Below are 16,710 nucleotides of genomic sequence, written 5' to 3'. Positions count from 1 at the left end.
CGGGCCAGCCCCTGACACTCCCTCCTGCATTTTCCAGCCTGTGGTTAGAGCGCTCAAAGAGTTCCATTAAGTCATCAAGTTTTACAGGTTCCTTGAAAAAAAAAAAAAAAAAGAGAGAGAGAGAGAGAGAGAGAGAGAGAAAAGTTTGGTCATAGACGGGGAATGAGTGATCAAAGCTCTGAGCCAAAGCTTCCTGTTGCAGCAGGGCTATATATATATCGTGTCTTTAATGTTGGGGGATGCAAGCAGGCTGCTAGGAGACTGGAGCGCTAGCTGACTGCCTGCCTCATTTCCCAGCCCGCTCGCTGAGGTTTCTGCACCGACCACAATGAACAAGTTCCTGTGCTGCACGCTTGTGGTAAGTCCCTTCAGAGAGGTAGATGGGCTCTGAGATGCAGTACAGCTTCAGAGAGGAGCCTGGAAAGACACAGAGGAGTCTTTTGCTTGCAGGGGTTTTTGTTGTTTTGTTTTGTTTTCTGTTCTTTTCGTCTTCTCTCCGTTTTCCCGGTGAATCCCTTTGTTTTCATCATGCTGAGCTTTGCGGTGAGGTTTGAAGTGAGCTGGACACTCGCAGCTTCAGGAAGAGATTTTGATCGAGTTCTCGAGGTAGTGGCATGATTTGCTTCTTCGTCTGCCTTCTTTCACAGCTTCTGCTCACCTTCTGTAAGGCTTTGTCAGACTGGACCAATATAAAACATCATATCTAGGAACGAATTTTAGAAAATGTAGGCTGGAATGTTTGCTTTTGGTTTACAGAAAGCTCCATCCTTGCCTATTTGTGTGATCTTTTTTACAGTGGCCCCAGGCAGTATCTCAAACCCTGGGCTGGCTTTCTTACCCCCAAAAAACACTGTGAACTCCAGAAAGATCTGAAAAGCACAAGCATGTGATGCTTATTTTGGCTTAGGAAAATCAGCTTCATGTGCAAGAAAATGATGAATTAGTAGCTGTGTCAGTAGCTATTACAGAAAATGTTGTGTTATTAAATCCTAGATAAGCCCCCACTTTAATAAGTTTTTGTTTACTTTAGAAAGATGTTTCTAAGTGCAAATTTAGAGATGTCTCCAGTGAAATAAATCTTTCAAAATGCCATTTAATCCGTTTGGCTGCATGGAATTTTATATGATGTCAGACTAATTTAAAACTGTGTACAGACATATACTGTATAACATCTATTTGCAGACTCTTCACTTTTGGGTAAGAAAATATTTAAAGAAAAACATAAATAATCAAATCATAAATAACCAAATAATAATCAAAGTAGGCTGTTATGTATGCCTGCACAGTAACTTGTTTCTAGTTTGCTCTAATGAGTACAGTGACATGAATGTTGCGGTGGGACATTAGAACTGAGTTTCGTTTATTCTGAAAGCAAGGTTTCCAGGATCCAGTGAGTAATGCCTGTTTATTGCATAACTTACTTATAACTAGAAAGTTATTTTGCACAACGTTCTGAAAGAGCTGTTTCAGAAAGAAACCCAGGTAGCTAACAGTGAAAGGGAAGCAAAAGTTGTTCAGCTCGTGGTCAGCAAATTGAAATCCAGGACTGTAACTTTTTCATCTCATGCATGGTCTTGTACTGCATTGGTCTGTACAAAAGCACAGAAAGTTAATTTGGGAATTTCAGCAACAGCTTATTACCTTCTTATCTGTGCTTGTCATAAAATTATAGCACATCAGTATTTTAGTCTTAATTAACCATTATTTGTCCATTCGTGTTCTTTCATAAAGCATTTGGTGAAGTTCAGCCTAGTCCTTATTTAGAGCTGTCTCTGCTAAGGAGGGTGATTTTGATTCATTCATAAGCTGAACTGAAATATGACAGAATGACAGGAGTATATACCAGCACAAGTAATTTWTTGAATGTCAGTGTGATGTTTAAGCAGTGCCGGCTGTGCTAGAGATGTGAAGAGCAGTTTCAGTAGCCTTTTCACAAGAAGGTGTGTAGAAGGTACAAGACTGGCTGAAGGTTTTGTGCATTTGGCTCACACATCTCACACTTGGGTTGGAGGCACGAGAGATAAAAAGACAGTTTGGACTTGTTGTGCTTTCAAGGACAACTTGTTCTTTCAGCCTTAAGTGTCTACTAAAGTTTCCAAAAAAAAAAGGGACCTGTTGTGGGAGAGCATGCATGTACGTGCTGTTTGCTGGAACACTACTAGAACTGCTTACAAACAGAGAAGTGTTATGAAATAAGGCTGAATTGAAAGAAATTCCCCAGAGCTGGATCTCGTTACTTGTCACGTAACTATCTTGACCCTTAAACATGACCTTTCGCTATTTTGATTCTCTGGATGCATGTGACATGCTTTTTCTGGCCTGCCTGTTGGGTTTGTTGTGTGTAGGCAGTAATGGCTTTGCAACCCGCTAGGGTAGGAGTTTTCTTTCTGTTTTTCTGTCTTTCCTTCCTTCCTTCTTCCTTTCTTCCTCTCTGTTTGTCTGTGTGTTTGTTGGTTAAAAATAAAACACCAAAGTTACCAGAAGAATTTTAAAAGATATTGTCGTAGTTTGAATTGCACTCATCATTCTAACCTCATGCAAACTTTAATTTTGCTCCTTTTTTACTTAACTTCTATCTTAAAAGACTTGCATGCTCTTCCTAGAGAAAAACACCTGTTTCCAAATGATACTGGACATACTGTTTCCCTAAGTAGTTGGTCAGTTGTCAGGGATCTTGCTCAATGTAGGGGCAGATTGTAGTTATGGCAGTAGCATCCCAGGTTTGGGTTAGCTCTAAATCTTGCAGCCACTGAAGAATAATGTTCCAAAATATGATTTATGGATAAGATACAGCTTTGGGTGCATAGTTGGTTAGCATTTTTTACTTTCTCCTTCCGCAAGCCTCAAGGAAAATGTAATTCATGTAAATGAAGACTTTCAGTTTAGCATTTCTTTGGTAAAACACAAAACTACTTTTCAGCTGAATGTCATTTTCCTACCACCAAAAATGACGCAGTCGTTTAGACCTCTCAATTGCTTTCTCAGTGACAGCAAGCTGTGCCTTCCTTACAAAATCTCTGTGAGATTTAAATTGCTACTGTATGTTTGTACTTATGGAGAAGCAAGAAAGAGGTTGATACCCATGGTTTTGAACACAGCTGGCTCAAAAGATTTATTACTTGCATCACTTGAAGAGAAGCCTTGTCTTTACAAAACATCAAAAGTAGACCCTGTTACGTCAAAAGTGAGCAAATATGTCCTTTGTACTGAAACATTTTATAAGTGAATCTCATATCAGTAAAAATGCTTTGTTTTTTTGCCTTCATTTGTGTGCTCGATGCTCAACTGTGGCCTGCCTAAAGGTGCCTTTAGTTTGGGCTGCAATCTAAAGGAGCCCACAGTCAATTATGGCATATATAGTTCTCCATAGCTGCCATCCCAGAGAAGTCAGGCTTGGTGATTGTGTGGAAGTCTCCAAAAAAGGCAAGGAAGATGAGGTCTGAGCATCTTCCAGCTGACCAGACAAACAAGAGTCATTTCGTCTTAGATTAATTGTAATAGATGGTCATGGATCTGATTCAGCCTGATGGTGTCTTGTACAGAACACCATAGATGATGTCAAGATTTGCCAAGCTACTGATTAGGGGACCTATTTCATATCTATCAGTACTATATTTTGTTACTCAGATTCCAGTGGGGCTTTCTCCTCATGAAGTGAAGCATTCTGCCTAAGAGCTGCGTGTAGGTTGAGGCCTCTTGCCTTAGCTTTATGCAAACAGGCGATGAATGTAGAAAGCAAAGTAGGAGAGTTGTGAGGTTTTACTTTAAACCCAGTGCAAACACCAGCAGCATTCTGACAAATGCCTTCAATGATTATTTATCAAGCAGGAAAATATGCTTTGGAATGGCTGTGGAATGAAAAGCAGAAACAGATTTATCTTTCTCAGCAAATTAAACATTCTCGTTTGGTCTACAACCCAAACCACAAAGCCAAGCTATATAATAATATTTTCATATGCTGAAAAACCACTTTCTTTTCTCTCACAAAGCAGTGATTTAAGAGGATGATGTTTGAAGGACTTTATGTGCTTTGTCTCCTGGTTCGTTTTAATTCAAAAAGAAAAAGCAATCAGCTCTTTGCCTTACATGTAAAGATGAAAGGATAGGGCATGTACTTCTTTTAATGCCCAAGGTCCAAAATGAAATTTCACAATCACATTATTTTTCTTTCAAGAATATCTTTTAAGGTTCAAAGAAATGGACTGTACAGGTCTTTTATGTTGCGATTGATGAGTTTGTGTATGAGGACATAAAGAAGGTATGGAAAAATAGTGCTTTAGGCCTAATGTGTTGAAGATCAACAATCAAAGGGTTGCCTTTTAACCTTGAGTAACTCATTTTGAGTAAAATGTCAAAACATATTAAATACAGTAAGTGACAATACAGAACCACAAAACTTCAATAATACATAAAATATTAGCCAATCCAATTCAGACATCATTCTCTAAGCTAAAGGCTCCATTATGGTTATGAGCAAACCCTGCTTTAAAGTATCTTGCAGTACTTACTATTAGGACACTGACTAACTTCAGATTTACATTACAGTATTTTAAATTGATCCCAAATTTTTACATAGAGAAGTCCCTTCTAAGGCGCAACCAGGATTTGGCCCTGAGAGATCAATGAGGACTGAATTTTTCAGTCCTTTCAGAACTGGGCTTATGATAGTGGGAGGAATTTCACCTGGTAGTTTGATAGATGTAGCTGATATTAGATTTTTTCACTTTAGTGATTGCTTTTTTATTAGTAATATTTTCTATTCCTGTAAAAAAACAGCCTTTGGGATTGTTTTTAAAATTGARCCTTGCTTTTCACTACCCCAGGAAAAAGCCTTTCCAAATGAGCACACTTTAAATTAACTAACATTAGTTAATTTAGACATGAAAAGGTGCCAAGTATCATTGCCTTCCAAAAGGGATTATAAAGGATATGCTTAGGATAGAAAATTGAAGGAGACTGCCTAGATCTTTTGAGTCCATTGCCTTGCTCTTCCAGGAAACCAAATTTCATAATTTGATTGTAGAAATGCATTAAGAGCTGTACTTTAACCAGTTGGGTTTTCATATGCTTGAACAGTGCAATTTATTAAACCAGAGACTGAGGTATTTAGTAATTTTCCCACCTATACATCCAGACATTTGATTCAGTCAGAGGTTTTATCCAAGTGAGGGTTTGCTACCAAGTTGATCCTAGTACGGCTTAGAAGGAGAAATGTCAGGAATGACATAAAATGCTTTTAATTAGCAATTAATCTGGATCAGCCTCTCTCATCATCTCATTTACTTTTTTGACTTTGCACATGAGAGCGTGGATTTATAGAAGTAAGCAGCATTGATAAAGACAGACTCCTGAGACCCACCAGATTTGCTCCAACCACCAATGGCTGCTCAATCTATGGGACCAGCCTAATGCTGGTCCAAAATCCACCTCCCCAATTCCAAAACATGCAAAATAGGAATATCAGGTTCTTAGCACTATCCATTTTGATCTACAGATCTGCTCCTACAGGCAATACAACTTACTAAGGTAAGCACAGCTGAGGGAAAYCTTGACTATGTGACAAGCCAGGGGAAGGGAGGAGTTAGAAAAGTTCCCTGGTAGTTTATTGTGTGCGAGCTGAGTGACCATGGTTTTTCCATTCTGTTTGTGAGGTTTCCAGACCTGTTTTGGTCCAGGTTACTTCAGTAAAACTATTAGAAAACACATGTAATTGCCTTGAACCACATTCACCTATTTTTTTGAGGCTAACTTCTGACATTGACATTGAGGTGYTGGAGCAGATCCAAAAAATGGCTGGTGAAGGAGCTGGAGCACAGACCTTATGAAGAGCTACTTGAAGCTACAACTACCCGAAAGGAGTAGGGCTCGATCTCTTCTCCAGAATAACTACAGACAGAATACGAGGAAATAGCTTCAAGTTGTGTTAAGGGAGATTGAGGTTAGACATTAGGAAGAACTTCTACCTGGAAAGAGTAGTCAAGCATTGGAACAGGCTGCCCAGGGAAGTGGTGGAGTCACCATCCCTGGCACTGCTCAAGAAATGTGTAGATGAGGCACTTAGGGACATTTTTTAACAGATAGGGTGTTGAAGGTTTTACAGTTGGACTTGATGCTCTTGAAGGTCTTTTCCAATCATAATGATTCTATGATTCTGGTTGCTGGGTTATATATTACATATGCAGAATACACAGATGTGTTACCTGCTTTCTTTTGAAAGGCAATCTTACAGATCTAATATCTATGTATTACTAGGGGACCTATAGTGGTTTCATGAAGAACTGTGATATATAGGATTGGAGTCTAGAAACATACCTAACAGTATGCAAATGGCTCTATTGGGCCTAAGAAAAAAAGCATGAAAAAAAAAYCCTAAAAATCTCCATATCCTTTCTGAACAGAAGTTGGTAACTGATACACTGAGGAGAGTTTAAGAGCAAAATTGAACATACAGTTATATTTCTCCAAAGCATTCTTCCAGAATTAAGTAATTTTTCATTTGCAATCTCATGACTAAGAGGTGATATTTGTGGTAATAGCTCTTTATTAGAATATTCCTGTTTCTTTGCAAATTACCTTTTGAACACAACTATTTGCAATGTTCTGTAGCAAGGACTTCTACATCTTTCCTGTGCTTATAAGATTGTAATGTTGTATTGTACTCATATCTGTGTTCAAAATGCTCTGGTAAAATATTGAAATATTAATTGCATTTCTGGCTTTAGTTTGACTTATGAGTCTTGGATAATGTTTACAAAATAGAAGAGTTTAATACAGTATGCCTATGGCTCAGGCAATGACTGTTTGATTATTGCAGCTATATAATGTTTGTGGGAATGAAGAGAAGAGGGCTGGAATGTAATTTTCCTTTTAAAATACTAAGGAACAAATGCCAAGACCAATTGTCCATTTTGCAATGCTGATTTATTAAAACTATTGTTATGTTTATTGGTTATGCTGATTTAGATTAGTAGTATTCTGCTCAGCAGATGCTATTTGTGCTTCCAAGAGGAAAACTTAACATAATCTCACACATGTACTATTCATGTATTTTTGATCCTAACAGTCTTGACCTTTGTAGTTTTTTTTTTTAAGTGATACAATTAAAATTTGGATCAATTTTTTCTGGACCCGAGTCAAATGGCTTTAATTCTTATGCGATTTTTTCTTACAGTGATAGATTCTTTAGGAAGCAAGTGGCTAAATATTTCCCCACAAAACCCTATGCTCTCATATCCTCATTGTTGAACGCTTTCAAATCCTGACTCACCCCCTGCAGCAAAATCTCTTCATTGACTCTTGTATATGAGTTCCAAAGGAAACTGTCAAGTAAAGATAACAGACAAAATCTTCTTGCTGTTACTTCTCCACATTACATTAATGGTATGGGACCTTGAGCACCAGAAAATGTGACCGAGTGCAGAGGATGCACARCCTTGAGGAGCAAGGTCTGTTGCTGCAGCAGTGACAATTTGGGGTTTGTAGAGGACTTGCACATTGCACAGTGGGAAAACTAGATTTTTATCTGCGTTAGTATCGTCTGAATCTCCTGGGTTCAGGCATCTGCATGACATGTTGGTTTCTGCTTGTCTTTGCGACATGTGTACCTCATGTTACCTTCTGTGATGTTCTGCAATACCATAGGAGAATGCATGTGCCCATGCAAGCGTTGGCATCTGTGGGATGGATGCCTAATTCTTGCTATATTATCTATTACTGAATAAAATTCATAGAAGAAAACCTGACTGCTGTCATCAAGAGCTGATGGGATTTTAAGGACTTCCTTGTTACTAGCTGCAGATTAATAGTTGCAGATTTGCCAAGGGTGGGTGCATTTTTTATCAAGACAATCACTTTTTAAAAATGTCCTATACCCTTTCATTAAATAGATCTCATGAAATAGATACAGGCATTTAAGAGAAAAATGAGCTGCATATCATCAATGAACTTCAATGAGAAATAAGGAGTTTTTCACAGTGGAAGGCATTGTATATTGAGACCGAAAGAAAAAGGTGGATTTTCCACCTATGGAAATCACAGATAAAGGTCAGACAAGGATTTAGCTAAGAGTAACTAAAAAGAGTCTGTAGGTAATATGCATTTCATGTGCATTTCATTCTGCTATGAGTCTAGGTATAGCCAAATAAATAGTGGATTCATAGATAGGCAACAAGGTACTGCAGTTAAGAATAATCTGTTAGGCAGTAAGAGTTCATATTTGAGGCCCCTATTATTAGTTGGTGCAAACACTGTGATTTGTGTTGGTACAGATTTAATTGCCCTTTCCAGTCTTAAAAAGAATTTCACATAAGAAATGCAGCTCTGTGGCAGAAGTGAGGCCCTTAAGTGAAGATTCTTTAGGAAAATTATGAGTTTGAATGAATATAAAGAGTTGATTCCCCTTCCACTTAGGGGACATCTGCAGCAGAGAAGAAAAAAGGAAAATGGGTTCTTGAAACTGAATTGGCAATTCTGTACCAGCTAACTGGAATTAAAATAGTAATGAAGACTAATCATCTAGATCTTTAACTTGAATGGATATATACATAGAAAAAAATCCGTTGTTAGAGACAGTTTATGGGCTGAGCAATTCTCAAAAGAGAGGCAGCACATTGATCGTGCAGTGTTCAGACASAGCCAAGGTCCTAGCCTGAAGGCCCAGCTCGAGGCTGACCTCGTAGGGCTTGGGGCTATTCTTAGGGAAGTAAACAAGAGTTCTGTTTTGGAAGGACTGTGAGAATCACATAACCAAATTTTCACTTTAGACTAGACCAAAATGACGTGATCTCTAAGCTGTCCCTACGGAAGGGCAGGGTCATCTCAGACCGCTAGTTCCCAAATCGCATCAACAATGTAGATCATTGCGGGAAGCTGAAGGGATTGTGGCTGTCATGATTTCTGTAAGGGCTGAACCAATTTCTTCAGACAGTTCACCATTCCCAGAGTGTACTAAGTGAAAGCCTTGGCCTGACCTATTCCAGCTTGTGTGACTAAGTCTTTAATGCAAGTTCCATCAGTTGGAGCATTCTTTACCTCTCTCTGAAGCACCATCTTTATACTTGAAGTAGCTGCCACATTTTATTTCAAGAGTCACTTCATTTTAGTCCAAGATTAAATGAAAGTAACTCATCCTTTAAAGATTCCTCCAGTAAACGGAGTACACTTTTTAGATCTGTATATTCAGATCTGACAGATATCCTCAGATATTTGCAATTTATTCTGTGTCTGTAGTGTGTAGTGCAAAATTCCTATCTTGCTGTGTGCTGAGCATGATACTAAGGGAACTAACAGACCAGGTTCTCTAATGCAGGTTGAAAAGATCATTGCCTTGTGATTTTAAAAGAGTCTAAGTGCAAGAGTAGTAGGATCTATAGCCATAGATGAACTAAGAACAAGGAAGTACTTACATTATGGTAAAACGTTCTGGATAAGCTCCAAAAGGTTTCCCATTCAGAGATAGACATGGGAGAGTCTGGAAGCTGGCTAATATTTTCTAAATTTCTAACAAACATTTGATTGAAGATAGAGATAGGATTGAACTCATGAACTCATTAAAACCTAGGTTTCTTTGTGACTGTGTTGCCACCCAGGACTAAAGTGAACAATGTTTTATTTTCCTGTTGCTAGCTCTTGGATATTTCTGTTAAGTGGACTGCCCAGGCGCTCTCTCCTCCAAAGTATCTCCATTACGACCCGGGAACATCTCGTGAACTGCTGTGCGACCAGTGCCCTCCTGGATCCTACGTAAAGCAGCACTGCACAGCTACCAACCAGACACTGTGCGCTCCCTGCCCGGACCAGTACTATGCTGAAGACTGGAACAGCAACGACGAATGCCAGTACTGCAACACCGTTTGTAAAGAACTGCAGTATGTCAAGCAGGAATGCACGAGCACACAGAACCGCGTCTGCGAGTGCATCGAAGGAAGGTACCTCGAGTTAGAGTTCTGCTTAAAGCACACGGCGTGTTCTCCTGGGTTCGGTGTTGCACAGCCAGGTACGTATCTGTTCTCAACAAGCACTGAATTAATTAGAGATCCATGACGCACTGAAGACTTGTGGTGTATACAAGATTAGAAAGCAGGCTTGTCCAGATGAAATTACAGGATGGTAAATTGTAAAGCCAATTGAACCTGTTTCTGTTCTGCGCTGTCTGGCTTGTAGCCAAAGGAACATTTCTCAGTGGAATACCCCTGCTCTTACTGTAATATATTACTTAATGGCAGTAGCAAATGTAGCAAATTGTGCTCTAATGAGAAACATGATGGATTGCCCTTTTTAAAGGAACATTATCTGTAATGCAGTATTTGTGTGTGTGATAAATAATGGTTTTCATTTTGAAATATGCTGTTTCAAGCAACAGTATATTTTGAAAAACACCCAGGAGCAGTAAGTGCTTTGACACCAAGTGTATAATTATAAGAATATTAATATAGCTCTAGCATCACAGCAATATGTGGTAATAATTAATTATCAATGTCTTAAGTTGAMCTCTTAGGGAAATTGTTACTATCATCAAGCAAGCATCCATTTCTTTGTTAAAAAACCTRGTGCTATTAATGGCTGGCAGGGATAGAATGAAGTGGTGTTTTTCAGTGAAGTGTATTCTTCATTGTAGACAACACAAATTGTTAAACCAATAATAAGTTCTTCTCTCAAAACAAAATATGTTATTTATTATTTGGAAAATGTCATGGCTCAGCTTAGTTCCAGGATTCAACACAACCTAAAAGAACTGTAAACTGTCATTGTGCCAGGGATTGATCACTGCCCAGAGAAGAACACCAAGGAAGGGGATACAGAAAATGAAGAGGCATGTCAGATATGAAGCTGTAGGAAACTAATCTCCAAAGATACAGATTTACTTCCCTAGCAATTGCATATATGCAGTGAAAAACATTAGGACTAGCCAGAATATTGTAGAGCTATGCTGAATAATAGGTCAAGAGCGTTTTCTCCAGTTATGAATATCTCGTTGAAGAACAGCTTTAATGTCTGAATAATATAGCTGCTGTAGAACATCACTAYTCCCTGAGTAACTGATGAATAACCTGGTGCCACATCTGCTCAGGCCATTTTTAAGCATTTCTATGCAATTCCACTAGCAGCTACCACATTTCAATATTGGAATCTTTCACTAATCTAACCTGTTTAGACCTAAGCCCGAGGGCTTAGGTCCGTGAAGTTCTATTGTACCTGAGCAGCAAGGCAAAAGGGGACAGAAACAAAGTTCTCAGAAAGCCCRTGTAGGAGAGGCACAAAGGAGTATATATTGACCAAGCAGCCTGCTACATCTCTGAAAGAATATTGAAATTGACTACAGRTTTGGATCCCTCAGTTCAAAATGAGGCAAACTTTGGAAGAAGAAAAGTTGTTGAATCATGTAATTCATTGGAAGTTGGTTTCCAAAAGCCCATTAGAATGAAGAGACTAAACCCAAGCAGACCTCAAACAAGGAATGAAAACACTGTAAAACTATCGTGTTCCCCTCTGTCAGTATTCAGTTTTTGAGATGAGACACTGACTCCAGGATTTTATGAGCATGAGCTACGTTGTGTTCTCACTTTCTGCCAGGCAGCTCCATGAAACACTGTCTTTCTACTCAGGAGCAATACAGCCTAAGTGAATAAAAATAAGCTTCCACTGCAGCAAAGGCAGATCATGCAGTCCAATGCCTCATTCAGAGTTTAGAGAACTGGAAATCAGGTTGCAGTTCCCACTGCCAGTTTTCACGTGATCATGCTGGGCAGATCACTTTTCCTCAGTAGTTCCCATTTGTGGGTGCAAATTAAGGTCTGTTCCTTTCTGCAGCAGCAAACCCTGTGCCTGTGAGAGCTTTTGAAACAATCCGCTTGGGAATCAGCCCTGCGACAAGGCAGCCTTATCTCCTCCCGTGGCATTTGCTGTTCCCCTCAAGACAACGGGGGATTCCAGGCAAATGGAAGGGAGTGGCAGAAGGGTGGCCAAGCCAGGCAGATGCAGAAGCAAACTTTATACTCAACCCTGAGAACGCTGATGATTACCCATTTTATTTCCCTCTTGTACAGAGGAGGTTACACGGGAAACTCTCAAAAAGGAGATCAACCATTTGCGGGGACTTTCTCCTGTCTTCCCCTTCCTGACTGCTGAAACACAASAACAACGTGTCGGTACTAGGGAGACTTACTAAAAATTCAGATTTTYCCAAAATGCTCCTTGCTGCTTGTGCAGATGCAATGGGCAGCCATGTGTTGGTTKCTCTTTTGTATAGTCTAGTTCCAAAAGCAATGTATATTATATAAGAAAATGTAACACAGCCCTTCATGTAGCCTTCCACCATTTACTGCTGACCATTTGCTGCTGCTGCCTGTTGGYGGCTGGAAGCAAGCCTTGCTACATTTTTAAGCAATTTATGCGCTTTCTGATTTTAGACACACAAGATCTAAAAATTCCTGCTGTATTTTCACTTATCTACTGAAAGAAGCCCTAGATTATGTGTTTGGAAATATTTGTTTCATATCTGTCAGAAATTTTGAGATTCGCAGTCTTGTTTTCCTCTAAGGAAATGCTCRAAATCTAAAAATTTATTTAAAAGCTAACATTAAAATATGTATATACTCCCAAAATACACTAGATGGAGGCATTTTCTTATTCAAATATAATTTCTAATTATAAAAAAAGTGCATAAATCCATATTTGATAATGTGAAATTAGATATTAGACTTTAGAAACTTGCACAATGTTCACTGAATAAATATGACTTAGAGTGCATACAAAGCATTTATTGTTGCTGTTATTTTCTTGTCACTGGTGGTTAGAATATTTGTGTTATTTCAGATCCTATGCTTTCACTTTCTTCATCTAAGTCAACCATAAAATATCATTCGGTTGTTGGATCATATGTGTAATTCTGGAGTGATAACTGTGATTATAGTACTCAAGCATTATGTAAAAATATGTATGTATTTTTTTTAAAAAAATACTATATTGGATATTTTTTATTTGCTTTTAATAGTTCTTTTCAATCCAAAAAAAGTTCAAAAATATTGCTCGAATTTTATTTTGCAATKTAATTTCATACATCAAAGATGAAAGTAGCGTTCAGATGGTCTTAGCTGCTCTTTAGCTGAACTGTATCTTGGCTAGAACTAAATAATCCTTTGTAGTAATGTTCTGCACAGATATTACAGAGTAGAATTCAGTRTCTTACGCTAGTTAATTGTTTTCCAGGATATTTGTACAGATGAAAGATGAATATCAGACATCATATAATATCTAAATAGACTTAAGTAATTATTAATTTACAAGAGTATAYGGATGCTGGTGACAACTATATCTGTAAGAATATTATTTACTCTATTACTGCAAAAGGAACATCATTCTCTGAAATTCTCCTTTAAAAAAAAAAGAAAACTTTTTTTTWAAATTGTACTTCCTTCTCACATGAGAAACATGAAAAGCAGAAAGCATCATTATGGGAGGGATATATTCTTCTATTTTTGTAAGTGGAAATGTTTTCTTTTTCCAAAGGTACCCCTGAGAGTGACACTGTATGTAAGAGATGTCCAGAAGGATTTTTCTCGAATGAAACATCATCCAAAGCAGCTTGTCAGAAACACACAAACTGTAGTGCACTGGGCTTGAAAACAGCATTGAAAGGAAATGCAGTTCGGGACAACGTGTGCCAGGGAAACACAGATACATCATCTCAAAAATGTGGCATAGGTATGTATGGTATGAAATAAGAATGCTCTGAACACCTCCTGAAACTTTGATTGTTGTTAAAATTAAAATATCAGCATTTATGATAAAAGCATCTAGGCTGTCAGTCATTTACCTGCTATAGTGATGGACTAGAGTAGAAATTTAATCATTGTAAGTCAGACTGGAAGAAACTCAAGCATGGAGGGCAACTGTGAAGACCTCTCTATAGTTTTAATGTTTTTAAACACTTCTTTTTAATCGTTTTTACTGCATACTGTTTTTATTCAGAGATAAGCTGTATAACCAAGATCAAAACAATTGATGTATTCTTTTTCTTTCTTTATTTCAGATGTAACACTGTGCGAGGAGGCTTTGTTTAGGCTTGCTGTTCCTAATCAGCTCACGCCTAACTGGCTGAACATCCTAGCAGAGAGTTTGCCTGGGACAAAAGTCAGCCCTGAAAATATAGAAAGGATTAAGCAAAGGCACAGTTCTCAGGAACAAACCTTCCAGCTTTTGAAATTGTGGAAGCAGCAAAACAAGGAGCAAGATACGGTCAAGAAGATTATCCAAGGTGCCTTATACTGCTAGTACATATGTTTGAAGCAACCTTTTAAACAGCATTTTACACATTTTGTGGAGTTAGATTCCTCTGGGGATGGGGTCTGCCCTCATGGGAAGGTGCAGGAGTGGTTTTGGCTGAGAGGTTTYGGAGCAGGAGCACTGATGGTGAACGCAGCTGTAGAGGTGTAGTTAGGAACAGGATTCAGCCTTTAAACTCAAATTCTGCCCAGACTTGCCACACATGGTCCCCCTTGGGAGTCTAGTTGTTGTTGAGGTCTAAGATCCCCTTTGGGGACTGTGCCGCCTACAGAAACATTTCCCACAGCTGCATCTGAGCAACAACRGTTGAGGTCAGAAGGAGCCGGGCACACACAACTGAGAATCCAATTTGTTTTAAAATAAAGCACTACCAATGCTGATTGACAGCTCGGACTGCTACATTTGCAGAGTGGGGACAGAAAGGGAATGTGGAATATAACTGAAGTGCTTTCCCTTCTTTCTGTCTTGATAAATGCCTAGCTGCTTATCATGCCAGTTGACAATGTTGCTTGTGCTGAATCTGCCAATTCTGGTGGCAAAGGTGAAACACTGCTGCAATGTTAGCACTGAGATTTTTATGAAAGTCAGGCTACCCTATTTTCATGTAAACCACCATCAACAACCACCAGATTTTAATGACCTTTCTCTACGAGGAATAGATTAGAAAAATGCTGCTGTTTTCTGCTCACTTTTTGAATATGTATGGTTGAGTCAGTTTGCAGTATCTCATATGCTTCAAAACCCAAAATGACAGTGCCTATTTTAGCCAAGCTTGTCCAGACATTTCCAAAGTAAGAAGGGTAAATTATTCATTCACCAAACATGAGGAGTCCTACAATGTCTAGACAGCTGTACAAGATGCGTGGAAAAAAAAGCTTATAGAAATAAATATTCACTAGTAATTTCATGTTGTTTTGGACTGTTTCTATTTGCAAATTTAGTTACAATCTTAAGTGCTTCTCAAGACTTTTTTTTTTTTTTTTGCAGACCACTATAGAGTTGCAATGCATTGTATTAAAGCTCTTCTTTTTGCTTTATCTAGATATCGATCTTTGTGAAAATAGTGTTTTAAGACATATTGGTCGCCCAAATCTCACCTTCGAACATCTCAACACACTGATGGCAAGCTTACCAGGCAAGAAGGTGGGAAAAGAAGATATCGAGCGCACAATGAAACTATGTCAACCTACAGAACAAATCCTGAAGCTGCTCAATCTGTGGAGGATAAAGAATGGAGACCAAGACACCATTAAAGCTTTAATGTATGGACTGAAGCACTTGAAAACATACCACTTTCCGAAAACAACCATCCAAAGTCTGAAGAAGGTGATAAAGTTTCTTCACAGATTTGCAATGTATAGATTATACCAAAAACTGTTTTTAGAAATGATAGGGAATCAAGTTAAATCAGTGAAAGTAAGATGTGTCTAATTCAAGATACTTTGCATTCTCCACTGACTATTTCTCCCTAATTACTGCCAGCAGTAATTAAACTGGAACATTGTTTCCCTACATTATGTCTTACTATTTATAGAAATGCCTGACTGGAATAGCTCTTAGTCTTTTGCAGTGTTTTTGGAGTTTTTTTATAAAATCACGTTATAAAAGCTATTAACCTGTCGGTAACACTAAGAGCCTGATTCTGCATTTTGCACATTCGGAACTGAAAAGACCCACTACAGTCACTAGATGAGGAAAGAATGTTGGACCAGGCTCTAATACAGTATTTGCTATTTATATTCTTTAAAGAATAAACATTTTTGTTGTATATATTTATTAAGTTAAATGGAAATTGTATGAGTCTGAGTTTTAGGAAGAGAAATGAAAAGCACACTGTATATATTCTAGTTAAACAAAATGATCTCATATATTTTTCTGGCAAAATTTTGTAGCATGCTTTAAAAGTTCTTAATATCTTTACATTGTATATTTGAAAARTATAATTGCTTAGTTTTATATGTATAAGTTGTGGTATCTTTTTGGTAGAGATGTTTTAATTTATCCAATGATTTTAACTCAACAAATACGGTGAAAATATAGCTTAAATGACCTGAATATTTAAATATTCTGTGAGAAAGTGAATGTACCATATTTAAGAAGCTGAATTTTTACATAGAATTTCATAATCTTATTTTATAAAACAATTAAATTTTTCAATTTACTTTTTGACTGACATTTTACTCTCGACTCTGAAATGGGCAGGAATCACAAAGCCAAGCTGCATGGATTTTGTTGCTTATCTCAGGTTTGGATGTCTGCTACCCCGTGCCTGATCTCATAGTTAATACACAAGCCATGTCAGTATTCACCAACACTGGATTGTCATGGTCACTGTGCAGGTGTCTAAGAATATAAAAAGTGTGAACTATTCTAGCTATGGGTCACAGGCAGATGCACTGTAACCAGCTTCAATTCCATAGATACATC

The 16,710-nt window shown here is 38.1% G+C and overlaps 1 protein-coding gene across 1 annotated transcript; it reads left to right on the top strand.

Annotated features, from left to right (window-relative positions):
• Positions 1-139: 139 nt before the first annotated feature.
• Positions 140-16,266, top strand: TNFRSF11B (TNF receptor superfamily member 11b). Its single transcript, XM_026040744.1, has 5 exons — positions 140-358; positions 9,625-9,994; positions 13,507-13,701; positions 14,030-14,254; positions 15,326-16,266. The coding sequence occupies exons 1-5, from the start codon at positions 329-331 to the stop codon at positions 15,712-15,714; spliced, it is 1,209 nt and encodes a 402-aa protein (XP_025896529.1). The 5' UTR covers positions 140-328; the 3' UTR covers positions 15,715-16,266.
• Positions 16,267-16,710: the final 444 nt, after the last annotated feature.

This window comes from Nothoprocta perdicaria, unplaced genomic scaffold, assembly GCF_003342845.1.
Source record: "Nothoprocta perdicaria isolate Ctin4 unplaced genomic scaffold, notPer1 scaffold_263, whole genome shotgun sequence".
Taxonomy (NCBI): domain Eukaryota; kingdom Metazoa; phylum Chordata; class Aves; order Tinamiformes; family Tinamidae; genus Nothoprocta; species Nothoprocta perdicaria.
This window is presented reverse-complemented; position numbering and strand designations above follow the sequence as displayed.